General features: G+C 36.3%; 1 protein-coding gene across 2 annotated transcripts; it reads right to left on the bottom strand.

Moving 5' to 3' along the window:
* Positions 1-1,448: 1,448 nt before the first annotated feature.
* LOC137387765 (ubiquitin carboxyl-terminal hydrolase 14-like) lies at positions 1,449-21,853 on the bottom strand. 2 transcript variants are annotated; one of them, XM_068074287.1, is made up of 14 exons: positions 21,811-21,853; positions 13,221-13,276; positions 12,821-12,999; positions 12,322-12,426; positions 12,060-12,219; positions 11,712-11,842; positions 10,979-11,047; positions 9,526-9,684; positions 9,112-9,177; positions 8,582-8,674; positions 7,013-7,138; positions 4,670-4,739; positions 2,644-2,826; positions 1,449-2,336 (listed from the first exon to the last, which is right to left on the bottom strand). In XM_068074287.1, exons 2-14 carry the CDS (start codon positions 13,234-13,236, stop codon positions 2,227-2,229), a joined length of 1,467 nt encoding a protein of 488 aa, XP_067930388.1. In that variant the 5' UTR covers positions 13,237-13,276; positions 21,811-21,853; the 3' UTR covers positions 1,449-2,226. The 2 variants fall into 2 exon arrangements, with proteins under 2 accessions (XP_067930388.1, XP_067930379.1); XM_068074278.1 differs by having other exon boundaries at positions 21,757-21,843.
* Between the last annotated feature and the right edge of the window lie 213 nt (positions 21,854-22,066).

Genomic DNA, 22,066 nt, shown 5'->3' with positions numbered 1-22,066 from the left:
TAACTAACATAAGTGAGTCTTCTATTCCCAAGATATCCTCTTGGCATACCTTGGGAGCCGACTGTTGCTATTGTATAAAGTTCTTTGAGAAAAGTGAACATCCTCGCAACTTTTCCACTCATAAAAGAGCACCTTTTATCAACAGATTTTGAAAAGCTTTGAGAAGAATGACCATTGCCTTCTTCTGAATGCTACCAGAAGATATCAATTACATAGCGGCAGTTATTCTACGTAATAACGGGCTGTAGGGAAAGGTTATTAACCAGAGGGCAGGGTAGACAAAGCCATCCATCACAAGACTAACAATTTCATCTGTTTAACTGTCTTAGAATGAAACCTGTCCATTATTACAAACTATTTATATCCATTAGTACTCCAACTACCCCAGCATTCTTTTTCCAAATCCATGAAGGGTTGTTTTGATAGCAAAACACTAGAGCTAGCAACAAACGTATTACAGGTAGCAGGTATAGCATAGAAATATTGGGTATAATTTTTACGTATTTTCTTACAACTGTCTTAATGAATAGACAAGACAAATTTCACAACAAGTAGTTTCGCCAAAAAAATAAAACAAACAAAAAATGTTGTAAACAAAGTAAATTTTCAAAAAGTCCTACTTACATGATGAAATTTCCTGTTATATTATCTTATCAAACAGCACTATCGATAAAATAAACGGATTTGCAAGGAGCAAATGACCAAAATGGTTTGGAGACATGACATTGCAATGGGAGTACACATATTCTATACTGTATTGCATTTACTTGAGCTTGTTCACTTCCCTTTCTATTTTTACAGTTGTATTGCCACCATTGAGATTTTAGTTATTAATCAACCTAAAACCGTTTATCAACTTCATGAAGCGGGTAAGAATTTTGTGATTAGTAACAGAAACTTCATCTTACCAGCAAACTTTTTGACTTTTGAATTGGTGTAGGTGAAGGAACAATTTCAGCAGAATAATTGCAAAATGTTGCAGCAGATTTGGATCAGCTGACAGCTTTACTGTTGTAGATAGTGCGGGTAACATGACACAATTTTATGTGAACTGCTTATTACTAACACGATGATGAAGATTAAATCTAACTCGATTTAGGATTGTGATTATCCATTAATAAATATGATATTACTTTATTTTATTATTATTAGCTCCTACAATAAAACGCAAGACAGTTTGTTTATTATGATAATGTTGGTTTCACTCGAGGAAATACTTTGAGGTCTTTGCGAATTGTGTCAAGACTGGGTATATTTCATCTTATCTTGAAACATGAAAGACTCGAATCTTGATACGTCAACACACGAGTTATTTATGAGTTAACCTAGCAAAGGTTTCTTACCGATGATAAACTGCCTGTTGTTATTCTCAAACTTTGTTGAAAATGGTAACTAAATAGTACCACTTTTGATTCCAGAACTTATGAGTAAATATTTCCTTTGATAAATAGTTATTCACCAAACAGATATATTTACCAACATCAATCAATATTATAGATGCTAGTCACATGATGAAATATTATTGAGCGAGTATTACATTCCTTAAATACTGTAGCTACTGTCAACATAAACATCTGAATGGTATAAGAAATTTAAGTAGCCAACAATGGCTGATATCATTGAAGACAATGGCCAGCCATGACTGAAATTTTTGTCTATCAGCAAGGTTGATAAAGCGCTCAGCGAAAGGTATCATCATATGTGAGTTGCGCCACACTCCTTTATGTTATCACAAGCATTAGTCATTCACTGTATCTAATGAATGCTGACCTTCTCAAGTCCAAGCCTCTTAGTTTATAGTCCTAAAGTCATGAGAAAAAATATAATTAAATGGAATTCATGAACGAATCGCCGCCTGCGGGGAAAGTCTGCCTACATATTTGTACATACAATATAGAGAAATAGCCCTTGTTTACAATCAGCAAAAAGACTCTACGTTGATAGACTTGGTGTGACAAAGTTGAAACTAATGCAATGACATACACGACCGACACAGCCAAGTCTAAGATCCAGTCTGTTGCCATGATATTACTATATTTCCTAGCCAACAGCTTTGGAATCACAGGTTACATAACAGACCCTTTTGTGCCAAAGAAGAATACATTTATAAACCTTGGGGTTAGGTCAGGGAGGTGGAAGATGACTTGCATTATTAAACAATAGTGATGGAAGGATACAAAACTATGTTATTCTACAATGATTCAATTGCAGTGCTGATGTTCTGCCCTATTCAGTTGCCATTGGTTCTTGTGTGGCCGACGAGGGCTCGGCAGGGGTCTCTTCACGCTGGAGTATCTTTGGTCCATATAGGAGAATATATGCCGTGTGCCAATCACCTAAACATACAATTTCAAAAATTAAAATAAATTGTCTTCTCATTATACTGAGTGTAATTCTCTACAAACTGCCTATGTGAGAGCCCATCACAACTCAACGCATCCGCTGAAAAACATGATTGATGACACGAGGTCTTGCAGTTGGGGTCTATAGTCAAGATGCAACTGCGACGTTTGAAAAACGTAAGATCTTTGAGAGTCCTAGGCGGTGCGCTCCATCAAGCTCTTTGATGTTTATAAATCAAAGTTGAAGAAGAAACTATAAAATGGGGAAAGACGTAGGAGGCATAAAACAAGCAACACTCACCTCCACCAGACAGTTCTTTTATGTTATCAATGGTAATGCCAGTAACATTGTCATCATCAAACTTAATCCACTCCATCTCACTCCGCTTGACCCATGCAACGTAGTGTCCGGAAGAGCTAGCTCTGCCCTTATGGGTGAGAACGGCTTGCAGTTCATAAAATCCGCTGTTGTTGGAGCCATCATCTAAACAAAACCATCAGCTAATCCTCCATCTACTAATCCATTCACTCGGGCGTTATCTTATTTTAATTAGTACCAATCAATCTGTGAAAGTTGGTTTTACAAGTCGATGGCAAGACTAATTGCCACACATTGTTCGAGAGCAGTATTGGCAACACTCCGAATACTAGAGCAAAATGAAGATTTCCCAATAAAAAATAAATCACTCCATCATCTGTAACTGAGCAACACATGAAATGCAAGCTTTTCACAACTAGACATAGGCTAGTTCCATGTTGCAAATTAGCTTGAGAAAACGAGAATAATAAACGTGTAAAACATCAGCTGAAGGCCATAAGATAATCATATGATCCCTAGCACAACACCTGCAGCTGCCTCAAGCAAATGACAAATAAGTCGGCTTAAAAGGAGAAGTGGAGGAGAAACAGACACAAACCAAGTGACAGGAAACGGTATAAAGTGAAAAATATAAGCTATAGCTATATAAGCTGTAGTTGAGTAGGATAATCATATTAACGTGCATACCTGACTACACATACCATCCGTCCCACTACATATACCTGACTACACAAACCATCCGTCCCACTACATATACCTGACTACACATACCATCCGTCCCACTACATATACCTGACTACACATACCATCCGTCCCACTACATATACCTGACTACACATACCATCCGTCCCACTACATATACCTGACTACACAAACCATCCGTCCCACTACATATACCTGACTACACATACCATCCGTCCCACTACATATACCTGACTACACATACCATCCGTCCCACTACATATACCTGACTACACATACCATCCGTCCCACTACATATGCCTGACTACACATACCATCCGTCCCACTACATATGCCTGACTACACATACCATCCGTCCCACTACATATACCTGACTACACATACCATCCGTCCCACTACATATACCTGACTACGCAAACCATCCGTCCCACTACATATACCTGACTACACATACCATCCGTCCCACTACATATACCTGACTACGCAAACCATCCGTCCCACTACATATGCCTGACTACACAAACCATCCGTCCCACTACATATACCTGACTACGCAAACCATCCGTCCCACTACATAGGCCTGACTACACAAACCATCCATCCCACTACATATACCTGACTACACAAACCATCCGTCCCACTACATATGCCTGACTACACAAACCATCCGTCCCACTACATATACCTGACTACACATACCATCCGTCCCACTACATATGCCTGACTACACAAACCATCCGTCCAACCTTAAATTTTATTTTTAAGGACTAGTCCTCTAAACGACTACCAGCAGTCACCAAGCCCCCCACCTCCTCACAGAGTTAGAGCACCAGATATATTTAACTCATATAGACATAAATGCAAAAGGAAGCTAAATCTAATATCAATAGTAACTGGTCAACCCAAACCATCCTGTACAACCCAACACAGGTGTCAATTTATTCACGTCTCAAGTAGAAGGCAATTAGCACAATTTCCTCTGCCAAATTTTGCACTTATCAGAGGTAAAAACGAAGAGGCATATCAGCGGATAGAGATGTATAATTTATGCATTGACATTCGCAGTCTAATGGTTATTGAGTGAAAGTGAGAATAAATTTAAATGCCTGACAGTCAATGGACTCGCTTGTAGACTTGTCAACATACTAAACCCAAACATCAATCATTCGCTCCTTTCAATAAACCAACCAATTCATCAACTATCAAAACTTTGACATCTTTTGTGTCGACCGGGCAAGGCACCAGGGAAACTACAGGATTACGCCACAGAATGTGAGGAATGGCCGAAATGAGGCATGGTACTTACCACCTGAAAATGAGTATGGCAGCTTCACACACTTTCTACTTTTCTTAAGGGGCTCTCCTTTTAACTGAGCCTGTACAAAGAAGGAAAAGCTCAACATCATGGTTACTGTCAAGGCCATAAGCTAAACAGGTATGAGGCACCATACGACCATAAGCTAAGTAGGTATGAGGCACCATGCGCTTCCAGATGAGACAAGGCTTAAGATGGTATTAGCCAATTCATCTCATGCTGCCAGATAAGATAAGGACTGTTCACAAATTTCTTCTATTGAATCAACCGATTAATCAACTAGCCGTCTAACACCAGGTCAGCCACCCATCACATTACCGCAATGTGCCTCACCTCCTCGTTCATTGTCGTTGTATCAAGTTTATCACCCTGTGCTCGATTGTAAATAAAATTTTGCCATTAGATACTTGTTAGCCTATTTGCCTTTTACGTAGTTGCCGTTGCACTTTCACTGAGTAACTCTATATAAATATTTCATATTCACACGCAGCGAGCAATTCTCACTGAATAAGCGATGTTGGCTATCCTGGATGAGCGTGTTGTCTTACTCGTGTATACTTTGGCATCGAAGATGCTTATACAAAAAAAATGCAATAGATGCACTTAAACTATATCAAACAAGGACAGTGCAAAATCATTCTTTTTTGCCTAGTTTGTTGTTGCACACCTTCTTTAATCTGTCTAATAAAGCAACACGCTCTTTAGTAATTATGTCATATGAAAAGTGGTTACTACAGAGGAGACAACTTCCACAATTTAATAGGTAAATTGATATCGAGCACTGAGGGAAATCTGTTCTATCCATATGCATTTCATTATACAATAATTATCTCCTTTATAAAAGAGTTCATCATAAGATAGAGTTTAAAATTGTCTCAATTCAAACATCAACGTGTCAAATTCAATGAACTGTTTCAATCATCAGCATTAACTGATATCACATCCTTATCACTACATTGACAATGATGACGCCTATGAGAAGCGAAGAGCAGTACACGATAGTTTACAGCAACTGTCTCGTGTCTGTCTCATTCCTACTTGTTTAAATCTTATAAAGATAGTTGGCCATTTTTCAATTATTTCTCAACAGTAATCTCAAAATTGAGAAGTTTACCAACAACCCTTTTAAAGAGGTGCATTTCTCGTTTATATTATATTCATATTACGTTATATAACTCTGTATTAGTTAATTCGAGCTTGTCCAAACTGGTTTCACGTTATCTTAACACTTTTAGCAGTAAAATAAAATGGCGAGCATTGATGAAATATGAACCAGAGCCCAAAAAGTTGTATTTTTATTTCGAAAAACTAGATATTTTGTATTCGGCATCATCTGGTTTGCTATAAGGTCACCCACGACAGGTACTATTGGTCATATTCTGTTATGTAGAGAGATCTAATGATAAATTGTTCATTTAAGATAGAAAGACCAAGTAATAACAAAGTATGAGCCAAAACAAAATGCCGTGTTTTTGGGTGAAAACAATGCGACTCCGTAGCACTTGGCCCAACGAATAATGCGATAGTCAAAGGGTTGATAGTGTAAGATATTTATGTGTTACTGTTTGTGTCCTGCTACTGCCATTAAACCATGAAGTGTAATGCATGCTAAAAGCGCTTTCTGATTCCATACGCATACTCGAAATAATAATAAAAAGTTCGACGACACCGGATACTGCTTCATTGACAGAAATGAATAAATACAGAAAATAATATATTTAATCGCGAATATTTTATTTACTAGTCTCGAGAAAGGCTAGTTGTCGCTTAAATAATGTCAGCTAATGGGAATCCCAGGAGCGGCGTAAATTTATTATTACTTCTGTGGCTACTAGCATTCTATTTTCACCCACACCGCAAAAAACACATATGTCAACAAATTTTTCCCTTCTTGCATCAGGTACGTGTTTATATTGTCAATTCCATCGTATGTATCGTATGTAGTTCCAACGTTCATAAACTCTGCCACATATTTTATTAGTGTTATTACTAGATTTTTGCGATATAAACTTAAACAGCAACTACCATAGAAGTGCAATAAAGGCTTGAATAACCACCACCAATTCTAAGTGTTGAATACTTCCATATTGAGCTGCTAATATCGGAATCATGACAACGCTTGAAAAATCTACTAGCTCCAAAGTAATTACTACACGACGAGTGTTCAAACAGCACCCGCACCTACACTATGCAAACATCATACATTGAATAGGAGTCTATGCATTTCCATCAACGAGAAGACCTGAGGTACGCGAATAGAATCCGAACGTGCCCTTAGTCTACTCAAGTAAAAAAAACTGCCAAACATAAGAAGAGAATACAACTCCATTTTACCTGTTTAACTTCGTTCTCTCGCTTGTCATCCTCAACTTTCATCGCTTCTCTCATCGGCACGAGCCTCTGCTGCAGCTCCGGTGTGCACATCTCAAACAAATCCAGCGTAAAAGTGAATTTTACATCCTGTAGACAAAGAAAGGCAAGTAGAGGTTAAAAAACTGAGAACGGTTTAGCATAGCTATATCTCACAGCTATATCTCATAGCTATATCTCACAGCTATATCTCATAACTATATCTCACAGCTATATCTCATAACTATATCCAAATCTTAACAAGCCGCCCCTGCCCAACACTTACAACCTTATAGCAGATCTTGCCTATTATGCTGCCAAGTAAATTATGCTACTTTACTAGAGCACATCCAAGTTTTCATAACTTGTGACACAGAAAGGCAAAAACTTCTACACGTTGCAAAATTTCATAAATTGATCGTTCAACCATTTGGCTCTAACGAGTGGCTGTGGCTGAATTGCATGACAAAACCAAACACACCAGCTGAATGCAAGGTTTGAGTATTTTCAGTATTTCTAAAACAGAGCATTATTAGAATGACTGTTTAGAATACTATCAATTTGTTTATAGATTGACTTAGTGCTTACAATGTAGTCAGTTGGCTCTGCATAGAATTTCCCGACACCCTCCTGTTATCATTTTTGTGATTAAGAAAGGATGCACTGCCCGTTATTGTAAGACGCAGATGAGCAGGTATGTTGAAATAACACTTCAATGTCGAGTGATGGTTGAATATATAATATAACTATGAGTAGTCCACGGCTTTACGATATTTCTTATATGTAACAAAACCTAATGACACATCGCTGAAATTCAAACAAGGTCTTCCAAATTGAATGGCCGTGAACGCTCAGCAAATGTAGAAATGGTGCATTTACCAAACTATTCTGTGTTTATGCTGACTGATGCCGGTAATTTAGTTAGCCAGACTTAACATATTATAGCAAACAACAATAAACAAACACTATAAGCATTACTTTAAGAGAATTTGAAATATTTGCACACTGAGTATTATAGAATGTTGCATACTATGGAAGGAATGATTAGAATTGTGTGCCCTTGTTAGAGTTCAAACCTAACCAGTCACTTTTCACTATCAGACAGAGAATGTCATGTACAACGCGCTCCAAAGAAACTACTATTACTTGCAAAACGCAGAATTTTATTTTCATACAGAAGTTGTAAGAAAATCTACAAGAGAGCATACCATAAAGTTTCATTCATAGTTATGAGAATGCATTGGGAGAGAAGGCAACTCCATTGTACCATTCACGTGCAGTACACTAATATACACATTTGTGTACGCTATCAGAAGAAATCTTTTAATTGCAAATAATAGTAAGTTTGTGTGTCAAAATGGAAACGTAAGTTCTTCTTTGATATAGATAAATGCGAGTAGTTATAGTTGTAAACAAAGAATTCATCTCAGCACTGCTTCAGCCAAACAAACTATGATGTCAAAGAAAGGTCAATATATTAGGTCAATACAATAGTTTTAACCTCATCCCAAAATCAAATCTTGAGAACTGACACAGATAATTGGAGTAACTGACCTTGAGAATCTTTGCATTCACTCCTTCTTTAGACTTATACTGGAATCTAATGAACTGTATGGGCAGGTAGGCTGGCAGCCTTGATATCAGACTCTGCAAAAACCAACCAAAATGAACTATCAAACTAGGCACACATACATATCGCTGAGTTAACGGATAGCAGCTACGATACACGTGACTATGTTGTTTATGCTTTCCTATTTGTGAGTAGATATTTGTGAGTAATTACCAACTGGTCAAATCTTACAAATGACCATTGAACTAGCTTATATAATATATAAATACAAACAAGGAAGCTTTCCAATGAGTTTAATTGTATGACACCATAGAAAATATCATACTTAGCTGCACCAGAACCTGGTGTATGTAAACCAACATTTGGTTTAAAATCAGCTTACTGTTGTAGAGAGCACAAGACAAGTGGGTCTGTTCATGCAGTATTTCAGCAAATGACAGTTTTTCGCAATAGAACAAATCTACCAGTTTTCATCGTAGAAGATTAACAAGAGACAATTTAGTGACCGACTTACAGATGCCTCAAACTGTGCGTCTCTGTCGAGAATCATGGACTTCTTAGTAATATGCTCCTTTAAACCCTAAAAATCAGACACAAATCTTTATATACGCAGCAGAACCGTACATACAGAATGCTTCAATGAAGTCTATGATAAAAACTCCTGCAAGAAGACTCCTGCATAAGAACTGTTGCAAAGGTTGTATGAATAACAAATTATTTTGGTACAACCAAAAGTTTTCAATGTGATAGAACATGCCCACGGATTTAGTACATGTACTTACATTAGTATTTCAGCACATTAATAGCATTGTAAGCATATTATCTACCTGTTTTAATGACAAGACAGAATGCTGAAGCGATTGACAACTATAGCTAAGGTAAACAGTAGCGGGGTCATTAAGTAAACGACAAGCATCGCCTAACTTACACTCTTCAGGCCTGTCATCATGTGTTTTACATTGCTGTCGATGAAACAACTAAGCTGATAGCGCTCCTCCACAGAGCTGCTGACAGGCTCATCATCGGACTCGATACACTTGAGTTTCTTCTCATAGTCTATTCTCATAAATTCGTCTATAAATGATTTCTGCAATAGAACGCTCTGAAAAAGACCTTTTCATAGGAACTGAAAATGACATTTATAAATCCAGTTTTACTGTTTAGATTTTTTTATCTCCGGAGGACAGCTACACCAGTCCATCTCCCGTTGATTATGCAACAATTCTCAAGTATGAAACAAATTGCACCACCAGAGTTCTCTCATATGTTTAGCTGACAGATGAACATTTACTTTCTTTACTATCCATTCATTTCTAATTCTTTAAGAATCAAATTTAAAATAAAGTTCATGTTTCTCATAAATAGACTTTAAGCCAACTTTCATGCATTAAAAACACCCTAGAAAAAGGATTGTAACTATGCTGGTACAAGTTGTGCCAATGTCTCAGCAGTGTAATGTTAAGACAATATTGTTATGATTTGGACAAGGATTCTAAATGCTCGCTTCTAAATGTCTACTAGTCATGCTAACATAAAAATATGCGAAAAACTGTCAGCAAAGTTGATTTAACATATCGAACATGCGCTTGTGAACACGTGCTTATGAACATGTGCTTGTGAACACGTGCTTGTGAACACATGCTTATGAATATGTACTTATGAACATGTGCTTGTGAAGACCTGCTTGTGAACACCTGCTTATGAACATGTGCTTGTGAACATGTGCTTATCAACATGTGCTTGTGAACACGTGCTTGTGAACACGTGCTTATGAACACGTGCTTATGAACACGTGCTTATGAACATGTGCTTGTGAACATGTGCTTGGGAACAAGCAAATGATTCGAAAAGGTAGTCGCGTGACTGAAGGAGCAGAGATAATTCGCTATAATATGATATAGAGATGATCCACTATAACATGATATTGAGATGATCAACTATAACATGATATAGAGATTATCCACTATAACATGCTATAGAGATTATCCACTATAACATGCTATAGAGATGATCCACTATAACATGCTATAGAGATGATCCACTGTGACATGATATAGAGATGATCCACTATAACATGATATAGAGATGATCCACTATAACATGATATAGAGATGATCCACTATAACATGGGAACTTGAAATAAAATCGCATCATTCATGCTTGATTTTCACAACCACAACTTGAATTTGATTGGACAATTTATTATGAGCGACTGTAACTATTACTTTATTTTCGCACTGCTATTTTATTCGCTGAAGGTTACCTTTGCTTCAAAATATGCACTCATCAAAGATGTTATGTAGAAAATCCTAACACAATATGGCTGATGCACAAGCAGCAAAAAAATTCATCACCTATAGGGCAATACAGAGATCACTTACACTTTTGCCTGGTCTGATAAGGCTCAACTGCAGGCACCTGACCAGCTCTATCCAAAATTCATTAGCATCCTGTAATAAGAACAGAAAAGCTGGAAGAAGAATGTTAAGACAGAAATTCTACAGCAGCAAGTATGCTAAATCGTGAATCGTCTGCTCTTTCCCATTCTAATGTATGCGTGTTTCAACTGGCTATAAAACTACATTGCAGGTTCGTGATATAACTGATAACACGTGTTTTCAACCTTTATATTTTGTCCAGTTTAGTGGCTAGCAATGTAAGCGCTATTCATGTAAATGAATGCATGAGCAATAGTAAATTTATTTTTCATTCATGATAGAACAAGGGACGGTATTCAGCCGGTATGCATATCTGCCCATCACATATAGGTCCTGTCTCATTTGGCTGAGTTAATGCTTTAGAGAACTGTTATCATAATTCTTTATTCTCGTAAACAGAATCATCTCAAAAGATTCTTATGCAATAAAACTCATCTATCTAAATTGCTAACTATTTCATGGGACAAACAGTAAAATCACTCAGAGTATAAGCAACAACGAAATCATTCACAAATTAAGCAAACAAAAAATCATTTCTGCAAAAAGCAAGAAGCGAAACCATACTCACAAGCAATCACAAAAGCCAATCAAAATACCTGGTTTTAATGCTATGAAAAAATACTAACTATCTGTTGGCTAAGTAAAACATTATTCTTGAATTCTTCCAATGACTTACTTGCTGAATAAATCCTCCCTGTTCCGCTCTCTCAGCAAACCTTGGGAAAGCATCAAAAATCTTTTGTAAGAATATTAGTGGAGTGATAGCGTCCGACGAGTCTTGCAGGTCTTTGACCAGCATCTGAAAGCCTAAATATTAAGTGTACATGTATCTACATGTAGTTTTTAGTAATTCCTGCACAAGGCTATTCTTTTTTATAAGCAAGAATTACAGCTGGAAGTAAACTTGCCCAGACAAGCAATAATTCACTCAAACAAGAATTTCAGCCAGTAGAAGACAGCTGAGACGAACATGAATTTCAGCTAGTGGTAGATAAACAGGAGACAAGTTTGACAAGTGACCAACCATCAGTGATACTGCTGGAGGTGTCCATGGCAGCAGCACCCCCAACAGCTGAGTGGGTAGCGAGAGTCTCGCAAAGTTCTGGTATCGACCGTAAGCATTGAACCGTGGCATTCATGTAGCATGTATTTCCCAAGTTCGTCAGACCAGCTGGTGCTTTCAACTGTAGATGTAAGATTATGGGCATGAAATATGGCTTTAAGAGTTGAGATGAGCAAAGATGAGCAATATTACAATCAACCTCTAGAGAGCTTGTACAACCTACATGTGTCGCTAGCTGTTGCTCCGTCATATCTTCGACAAAAACTGTTTTTTCAGCAGGGGCTTGAGGAAGGGCAGTGGCAGAACCCATCATCTGAATAGTGACCCCCTAGCAATAGAAAAGAGGCTAATATAAGGAGATCAAAATAGTATACGCTTTGCCATTTATTCAAAGATACACACACCTGCCCTTCAAATGATGCTAAGATAAATAAACTAGTAAATACCATGTAAATACTCGTGTTGACTTAGAGTAACTGTCCACCAGCATACATTCTAGTTACGAAAAACCTTTCCTTCAATGAGCTGCTGTAAACATCACCTATCTTCTCTAAATTGTCTTCAAATGCACTCTGATATATAGTAAATTCAGTATTCTTATCGAGATGTTGAGATGAAGTAAGTCTTGCAGTACATCCATAGAGGTCTAAGATCCCACATTGTAAGTGCAACATAATAGCGGAGAGAAGACATACAATTAGGATATCTAAAAATAAACTTGCATTTTTGAGGCCTTTAAAGCCATCCCAGGTGTGTTTTAGTGTAGAGCCTCTAAGAATAACTTTCTGCCTGTCAGGCTCGACGCCAGTAAGAGCCATCAGCTGAGCCTTGAACACTTCAGTAGGTTCGCTTGTGTCCAGCTCCAACCCCTCAAATTTCTCCTTGTTCCACTTTACGTTAACTATACAGAAAGGAACATAACCGAGTACACTGCACACATACACTGCTCCACTTCCTCTATACTCTCTTCTAGACTACAGCAGCTCTCAGTAATAGTCAGTGGGAATGACAGGCTTGTATAAATTTGTCATGGAGAGTAGAATATCATGTCTGCTATGACAAACAATGCACCAAAGCATGTGAGGTACCGTACAGATTCAATGTATACTAAACAATTTTTACCTGTATATGTCGCCATGCTCAATTCTTTTAAGGATCTACCAGCTTGTAATTATACTCTAAAAATATAAAGGTGAATTACTATGATCATGCACATAACACTGTGTACACAGACAGCATATCATATGACACAAAGCAGTGTATTCAAAATAAACTTTGAGTATAGAAATAGGACAGTGTATCCGTGTTGCTATCGGTTTACGGTGCACATAGTCGATGATGAACGCCGAAAGGACAACTCCAACATGCCGCAATATAGTGTAAACCAGCCTTTAGGAAACCTTGATGTTATTGTTTACTATTATGTATATACACACGTAGTCCATATATACTATGTTTGCATTAACTAAATGTTGGGTTTCCTACATTAAAAATTGGTCCTTTACTTGTTGGCTGCTTGAATTTGTCAAAAATATACACATTGACATGCATATCTTTGCTATCAACCAACAGGCATAGAGTTTGGCTAAGACTGTAGGTATACATAAGCGAATGTGAATGCTTTTAGTCAGCTATGCTATGTTTTAGAGCTTCATAGACCTCTCATCCCTACTGAGTGAGTGAATGTCTAACTAAAAATATGTAACGTACCTGTGGTATTCAATGTTGTACAAATATCATCATTTTATAGCTGCAGTAACACAGCGTGTTGTAATGCAAGCATATGTATGTATTTATATGTACCACTTTTCATGATAAAATCATTGTTTATACAGGCTCTTTAAAAATGGTTAAAAATTGGCGATGTTTAAGAGGATATATAAAATAATGATTGTAAAAGAGAAACTTGGATGAAACTAAGATCTTATGACATTTTGTTTGAATTTGAACACATACTGAGCGAAACAACTATTTGCGAAAATTTTTGTGATAGGCTACAGCTATGTATCGACCTAAGAAAAGCTTGTCTGATGTAATGATAGGGCTGCTGTGTAAAGGTTGACTTGCAACAAAATTCACATTACAGTTATTTGGTATCAAAAGATTCACTATGTCTTACTCTGTTGTGTTGTAGGTGCCAAATATGTGGAAATGTGATTACAAGCTTTTAAAAGCTCAAAAATGAAAAGCCGCCGTAGATTAGAATCTCTTTATTTCTCTGGCGTAGCCATGAAATTTAGTTATCGTCTTGTCACGTGATGTTCTCCCGTGAATTAAAAGGGCAATAAAAAGCTCAATATAAAACTTATCGTAGCACTAGTTTATGACAAACACTTCGGGTTTTACTGAAGACCCCGTATCAAATATAGATGCTCGCTACTTTACAGTTTTGTCTTAGTCTAATCGGCAAGTCGTAATCTGATCATGTGACCCAATACTTCACAAATAATTTCTGCAGCACTTTTCGATTATCACAAATGACCAACAGGCTCGTCATGATTATCAGACAATGATATGTACTCCTTCAAGCTAAGGCTAAAAAATTAAACGAATTTTTATGGTAAGTTATAAGATGTCAGTGCTAAAAGTGACAGCATTGAAATGACGATAAAATAGACGCGTAAGAACAATAGACATGGTTTTATTGAATGCGTGAAGTACATTTGTAAAATATTTCGACGAATAAGGTTGCATGAAAGTGTAAACAGAAACCATCTAACACAGCTACGTCACATTTGAGCCGTTTTAGAAATGAATTCCAAACTACGGCAGTCTCGTGTGGCTGCGATTAACTGTTCATTGTTGAGCTTTTAAGAGCTTGTAATCACATTCCCACATATTTTGCACCTACAACACAACAGAGTAAGACATGGTGAATCTTTTCGTATCAAATAACTGTAATGTAAATTTTGTTGCAAGTCAACCTTTAAGCTGCAGTATTCAGTAGTATTTAGTAGTGTCAGAAGGCACTAAATTTTAAGTTGTAATTTGCATGAAGTCACAAATTTTGGGCATTATACCCAACGTAGCCTTGCAATTCGTGATGTCTACATCTTAATTGTGCATGCACTCAGCTAAATAAGTTTTCCTGTAACAGTAATTCCAAACGCTTATAACTAGGTACCTATAATTTCACGACTTTTTTTTAAATTTATTATTCAGGACTAATTTATATAACAAAGCAAAACTACCGCAGCCAGTTCAATAAAAACTTACTTAAAGGTTGACTTGCAACCAAATTCACATTACAGTTATTTGGTATCAAAAGATTCACCATGTCTTACTCGCTGTTTTGTAGGTGCAAAATATGTGGAAATGTGATTACAAGCACTTGAAAACTTAAAAACGAAAAGCGGCCGTAGATTGGAATCAGTTTATTTCTCTGACGTTGTCATTACATTTGGTTATTGTTTTGTCACGTGATGTTCTCACGTGAATTGAAAGGCCAATAAAGGCTCAATATAAAACATCTCGTAGCACTAGTTTATGACAAACACTCCAGGTTTTACCGAAAACCCCGTATCAAATATAGATGCTCGCTACTTTTAGTTTTGTTTCGACTTGATCTAATAGTCTAGTCGTAATCTGATCATGTGACCCAATACTTCGCAAATAATTTCTGCAGCATTTTTCGACTATCACAGGTGACCAACAGGCTCCTCATGTTTATTAGAGAATAATATGCATTCCTTCGAGCTAAGATTAAAAAATTAAACAAATTTTTAGGTTAGGTTTCGATATATCAGTGCTCGAAGTGACAGCATTACGATGATGATGAAATAGACGCGTAAGGGCAATAGACATGGTTTTATTGCATGTGTGAAGTATATTTGTGAAAATGTTTCGACGAATGAGGTTGCATGATAGTGTAAACAGAAGCCGTTTTGGAGAGATTCCAGCCTACGATGTTCTCATGATGGCTGCGATTAACTGTTCGTTTTTTAGCTTTTAAGAGCTTGAATCACATTTCCACATATTTTGCACCTACAACACAGCAGAGTAAGACATGGTGAACCTTTTGATACCAAATAACTGTAATGTATGGCAACTTACAGTGCCCCGAGTTGGCAACCCGAGTTGATAAACCGAGTTATATTTACAAATTCGAGTTTGTAAAAATAAGGTGCAATATACTGGTATTACGGAAGCACAACCGTAGATCTGGTTTCAACAATGGTACACCGACAGGCACCCGTTAGCTAATAGAAATTAAACTATGTATGTACTGTAAAACTAAAACTTATTGCTTTTACCAGGAACTCGAGTTTACAACACACTAGTTTTAAACCAATTGTAAAGAACTCAGATTCTGCAAACCGGGAAAATCTGTTTGAAAGCAAGTTGAAAAACCCGAGTTACTGTTTCCGAGTTGGCAATGATCCAACTCGAGTTTTTAAGTATAAGTCGGTTTATCAACTCGGGTTGCAAACCCGGGATGCTCTAATTCGCCATAAATTCTAGTTTTACAGTACATACATAAATAATTTAATTTCTATTAGCTAACGGGTGCCTGTGGGTGTACCATTGTTAATATAACCAGATCTACGATTATGCTACCCAACCCAAGTTCAACAACTCGGTTGGAGAACATGGAATGCGAGACACTGTAAGGCTCCATAGTAATGTGAATTTTGTTGCAAGTCAACCTTTAAATTTTAACAAGGGGCCATACTGATTGTCTGCTAAATGGGGGATTGCTATCAGCATATTTTTACAGACTAAATAAACTAGGATACATTAGTGGGTGCGTGTTTATATTAAACAAACAATGGTAATATATTGCGCCAAGCATGTCAACAGTAAAAGTAGTTGGTTCTCAATAGGTAAATATTTCCCTAATTAAATTTCCAATCAACCTTGGTATCGCTTCTAGCAATCCTACTAAAATGTTTAGATTTCTTGCAAACTATAAGTTTTTTATACGTATTACATATATATACAATGATATATATGTAAATAAATAGGCTACATATATAAACATTTCCCTAATTTAATCTCAAATCTACTTTAGTATCGCTTCTAGCAATCCTACTAAAATTTTTAGACTTCTTACAAATAATGAGTTTTTTATATACATGTATATTACATGTATATATATATGTACAATTATCTATGTACTACATATATTTAGTGAACATCGTTCACTAAAGAGGAGTTGCGTTGGGCGCAACGTCACGACAGGCTGCAAAATTTGTGCTCTCTCTGTTGCTTTTTTAAATTTGAAATAATTCTGAAAAGCAATGGGTAATAAGTCAAAAAAGAGGAAAAAGTCATCTTCTGAAACTAATAAAGAAGGGCAGATGGACGAACTGGACAGTCAGATTTCTGAAGAAGAAACAAGTGGAGTATTAAAATCCAATAGGGTTGTCAAGTTTGATGATCCCTATGCACTGATGACAGAAATGTTTGAGAGACTCATCAATCAAATGAAGTATGATCAACAACAGCTGATTGAGGTCATCACCAGCAAATTTGACAATCAAATTCGTGACCTTCAAACGGAAAACAGCGAGCTAAAGTCAAAATTAGCTGTTCTTGAGCACAGAGTAGCAACAACTCAGATCAACATGCTGAACAATGCCAATGCCAAACACACTATGACTGCACCTGTTATTGCTGCAAATAATATGCCGGCTACCAGACAAGAGCAAGGAAACAACACTGAGCACAGATCTGAGCAAAGTAAACCTACATACGCATCTACACTTCAAACTAACAAAAGGCCATTCAATAGACTAGTAAAAGGCACTGGTGAGGGAAAGTGGAATCTAAAGTCTGCTCCTGCTAGAAAATTTTCTGTAAAGGTCTTTCTTACACGACTTTCACCAGATGTTGAACCACGTAATGTCATACAACACATAAAGGAAACCTTCGATATAGAAACTCAGGTTGAAAAAGTCACGACTCGTTATCCAAGCTATAGCAGTTTTATGATTACTACTACGCTTAATAATTCTAAAACTTTACTAGATGAAAACAATGCTGAAAAATGGCCAACAAATGCTGCCTTAAGACGATGGTATGATGCAAAGCCAAAGACTGCAGAAAATGAGCTACCTGCTTCAAACTCTACACAGAACCATGGCTAACAACAATCAGGAATCAACTCTAAACACTAGAGAACATGCCAGGTTACTACATGAGTAAATTTATGCCCTTGTTAGATGATTTTATTCCACCTGTTAATCGTTTAAATGTGTTACATCACAATGCTCAATCATTGAAACCAAAAACTGATTACTATCTTTCACTACCCAATCTTAACTTTTATGACAATCAGTTTTAGTAAAACTTGGTGTAAACCAGATGTGCCAGATGAAGTAATTAAATTTCCAGGTTACACAATTTTCAGAGAAGACCGTAAACACAAGACAGGTGGTGGCGCTGCTATTTTTATTAAATCACATTACCAATCTGAGAGGCTATGTTCTCTATCAAAACAAATGCCAACCTGTGAATCTGTTTGGATTAAAGTTTCCACTAGTAAATCCACTTTCGTTATAGGGTCAATTTATGCTCCACCAAACATAAACAAAGATCACTTTCTCTCAGAATTGTCTGATGTACTCAGTAACACTATCCTTAACCAAGCAAATATTATTCTTGTTGGGGATATGAATATAAATTGGAATACAGATAATGTTTTTAAAGATACACTTTTTGACATAGCAGCATTTTCAAACTTAATTCAAACAGTTCAAGGCTGTACGTATGTGTCACCCGTACTTGGCAAAGAGTCTTTACTAGACTTATGTTTCATGTCTAGAACACTAAATTTCTGCTCTAGTAAAGTTTTAGTGACAGATTTATTTGATCACTATGCGACATCAATATCTGTCTACAATCATAAACAGAAGTCTCCGCGAAAACTAATTGAATGTAGAAATTTTAAAAAACTTGCTGAACATCTACCAAATACAAAAGACTATACATTTTTAAACGAATTAGCTCAGACCAATGATGTCGATAGTCAAGCAACGTTAATTGAAGAGTGGGTTAATTCTCTTGTAGTTGAATTATCTCCAATTAAACAGTTACGAGTTCGTGGAGACTCTCCACCTTGGTTAAATTCTGATCTAAAAAAAACTAGTTGCTATGAAAAACAGGTTTTACAAAAAAGTGGTGTGCGCCGATAGACCTATGCAGTGTCTAAACAGTGGATGGGCACAATATAAAAAATTCCGAAATTTTGTTCAACAAAACATCAAACAAGCAAAACGTGATTACTATAACAAACGTTTGAGCACTAATGCCAAGACATTTTACAGTGAAATAAACCCACTACTTGAAAAATCTAAAAAATGTGCTTTCAAAATTTTCCTAGACAATGACGGAATTACTGAAAAAGACCCAAAAAAGGTAGCTATGAGTTTAAACGAATTTTTTACAAATATATATAGCCCAGCTCCTAATATTGCACTAACATCGTTACATACAACTGAGCATAATTTTAAATTCAAATCTGTAACTGAAAGAGAAGTCCAATCTACCTTCAGAACCCTTAAACCAGGAAAACGAGGCGGAGTCTTATTTATTCCTTCTGAAATATACATAAAACTAGCTCATAGCCTAATCCCAGCTTTAACACTTCTGATTAACAATTGCTTTAAGACCAATAAATGTCCTAACATTTACAAAAAAGCTATTGTCACGCCTCTATTTAAAAAAGGAAACCCTTTGAGCTGTAATAACTACAGACCCATATCTTCACTTCCCATTTTGTCTAAGATTGTTGAAAAGATTATATTTTTACAGATCAAATCATTTTTAGATACAAACCAAAAACTTTCAAGTAGACAATTCGGTTTTCGAAAGTGGACCTCAACATCACAAATGCTTCATTATATATTTGACATTATTGCTTGTCACCTTGATAAAAAAGATTCACAATATGTAGCCTTGGTGTCTCTTGACATAAAGAAAGCATTTGACACGGTTGACCACTCCCTTCTAGTTGACAAACTTAGTTATTTCTTTTCATTTAGTTCATCAGCTACTAAATTAATTCAGTCTTATTTGACCAACCGCGGCCAGGCAATGAAAATTGGTAATACTCTGTCAGAATTTTTAGCTATTCGTAAAGGTGTCCCTCAAGGATCTATTTTAGGGCCTTTACTTTTTAACATGATGGTTAATGACATGTTAGATAAAAATCCAAACGCTTACTCCTATGCAGATGATACAGTAATTATTTCTTCAGCAAGTACTGAGATAGATTCTCAGATGCTATCAGTAGAACAATTTAATAGAATGCAAAACTGGTACCTATCTAATGGGTTATCTCTATGTGTTGAAAAAACACGATTTATTATTTTCTCAAATCGAGCAGTTGATTATAATAGAACTTTGAAGCTATGCAACACTGAAATCCCAATTGAACACAATATAAAATTACTTGGGGTCACAATTGATGCAAATTTTGGTTTCAATACGCATGTAAAACTAACAGTGACCAAGGCAAAACAATGTTTATATGCTCTTCACAAGATTCGACATCTTTTGTCTGTTGAAGATGCTAAATTAATATATACTTCAATAGTCCGAAGTCGTCTTGAATATTGTGCGACTTTGTTTATGTTTCTTGGTAAATGTCATTCAGACCAAATTGAGGCTTGCCAAAATAAAGCGGTGCGAATAATATGCAAAGCACCTAAATCCTTCTCAGTAACTGATGGTCGTCGATTATTAGGCCTACATACTCTCGCCAGTCGGCGTTCTTTCTTTTACAGGCAGTTGATAGGCAAAGTGGAGGTAGCTACAGTGGCCAGTGCTCTATACGAATATGTTCAACAGGATAGTGAGAGACACCAAATAAGCCTAAGATCACAATGCTCATTAATAACACCATCTATTAATAAGAACTATGGCAGACAATCTTTTAAATATAACGCTATCAAGATTATGAAAGAAGAGGTATTAGATCCTGTGAATGAGCTGTCATTTGATATTGATTAACTGGCCATACTGTGACTACTGACCATTCTATATTTTATTTACTAACACTGATATACTAACAACATTGAATTAAAATTATTAAAAACCATCGGTTGTCACTTTACAACCATAGCTGACATAAGAATAGTAGAGTATTGTGTCACCCGCGTTAAAAAAATTTAAAAAATGACTATACTAATTACTAACTCGGAATCTAAATACTCAATCAATTCAGCTTGCATATATATATATATATATATATTTACTCAGCTCAATCAACGACCTTATTATCCTCTTATAGAAATCATATTATAGTAGCCACTATCAATTTTATTCTCAATTATCATATTATACCACATTATATTAGCTTTAATTTTTAACTATGAGGTCAACAGAACACTATTTTCTCATGAAAACCTCAATAAATAATATTCACAAACAAACACTAAAATTCAGATGTTAGCATTCAAATATATATAAATATTATATGTGCATACTATATTAGCCCTCCTTTTTGTTTTTAAAGAGTCCCAAAAACTCACAAAAGCTCTGTCCCACCAAAAATTCATTATCACCATGTTGTCTGATTCAGCTTCCTCTGACCCACTGTATTGCTTTTCTTCGTATCCAGCTACATGCACAAACATCTCATTTTGCAACCTCGAATCAATGTACAGAATTCAACTATTTGATAATACACAGATGGTATTTTTTTCTTACGTACTATTAAATAACTTGCATAAAAAGAAAGTTACGATCAAAAACACAAAAATATTACCAATAAAAAAGTCTGAATGACTGAATGAAATTTGAAGCGATTTTTAGACAGGAAAATCCCATAGGCACCCATTTACAGATATGCTATTCAATAAGTTAGCCTTAGAGCTACACGGAAAGAAGTATCTTGCATCCGCCGTCGTGCCGCAGCTTTACGCTGTTACGGCGTACAAGTTGAAACACTGAAATAATCATAAACTGGCGATACGTTTTCTAGAACGCGACTATAAATATATATTATTGGGTGAGTCACGTTG

This window comes from Watersipora subatra, chromosome 1 (assembly GCF_963576615.1).
Source record: "Watersipora subatra chromosome 1, tzWatSuba1.1, whole genome shotgun sequence".
In the NCBI taxonomy this organism is placed as follows: Eukaryota; Metazoa; Bryozoa; class Gymnolaemata; order Cheilostomatida; family Watersiporidae; genus Watersipora; species Watersipora subatra.
This window is presented reverse-complemented; position numbering and strand designations above follow the sequence as displayed.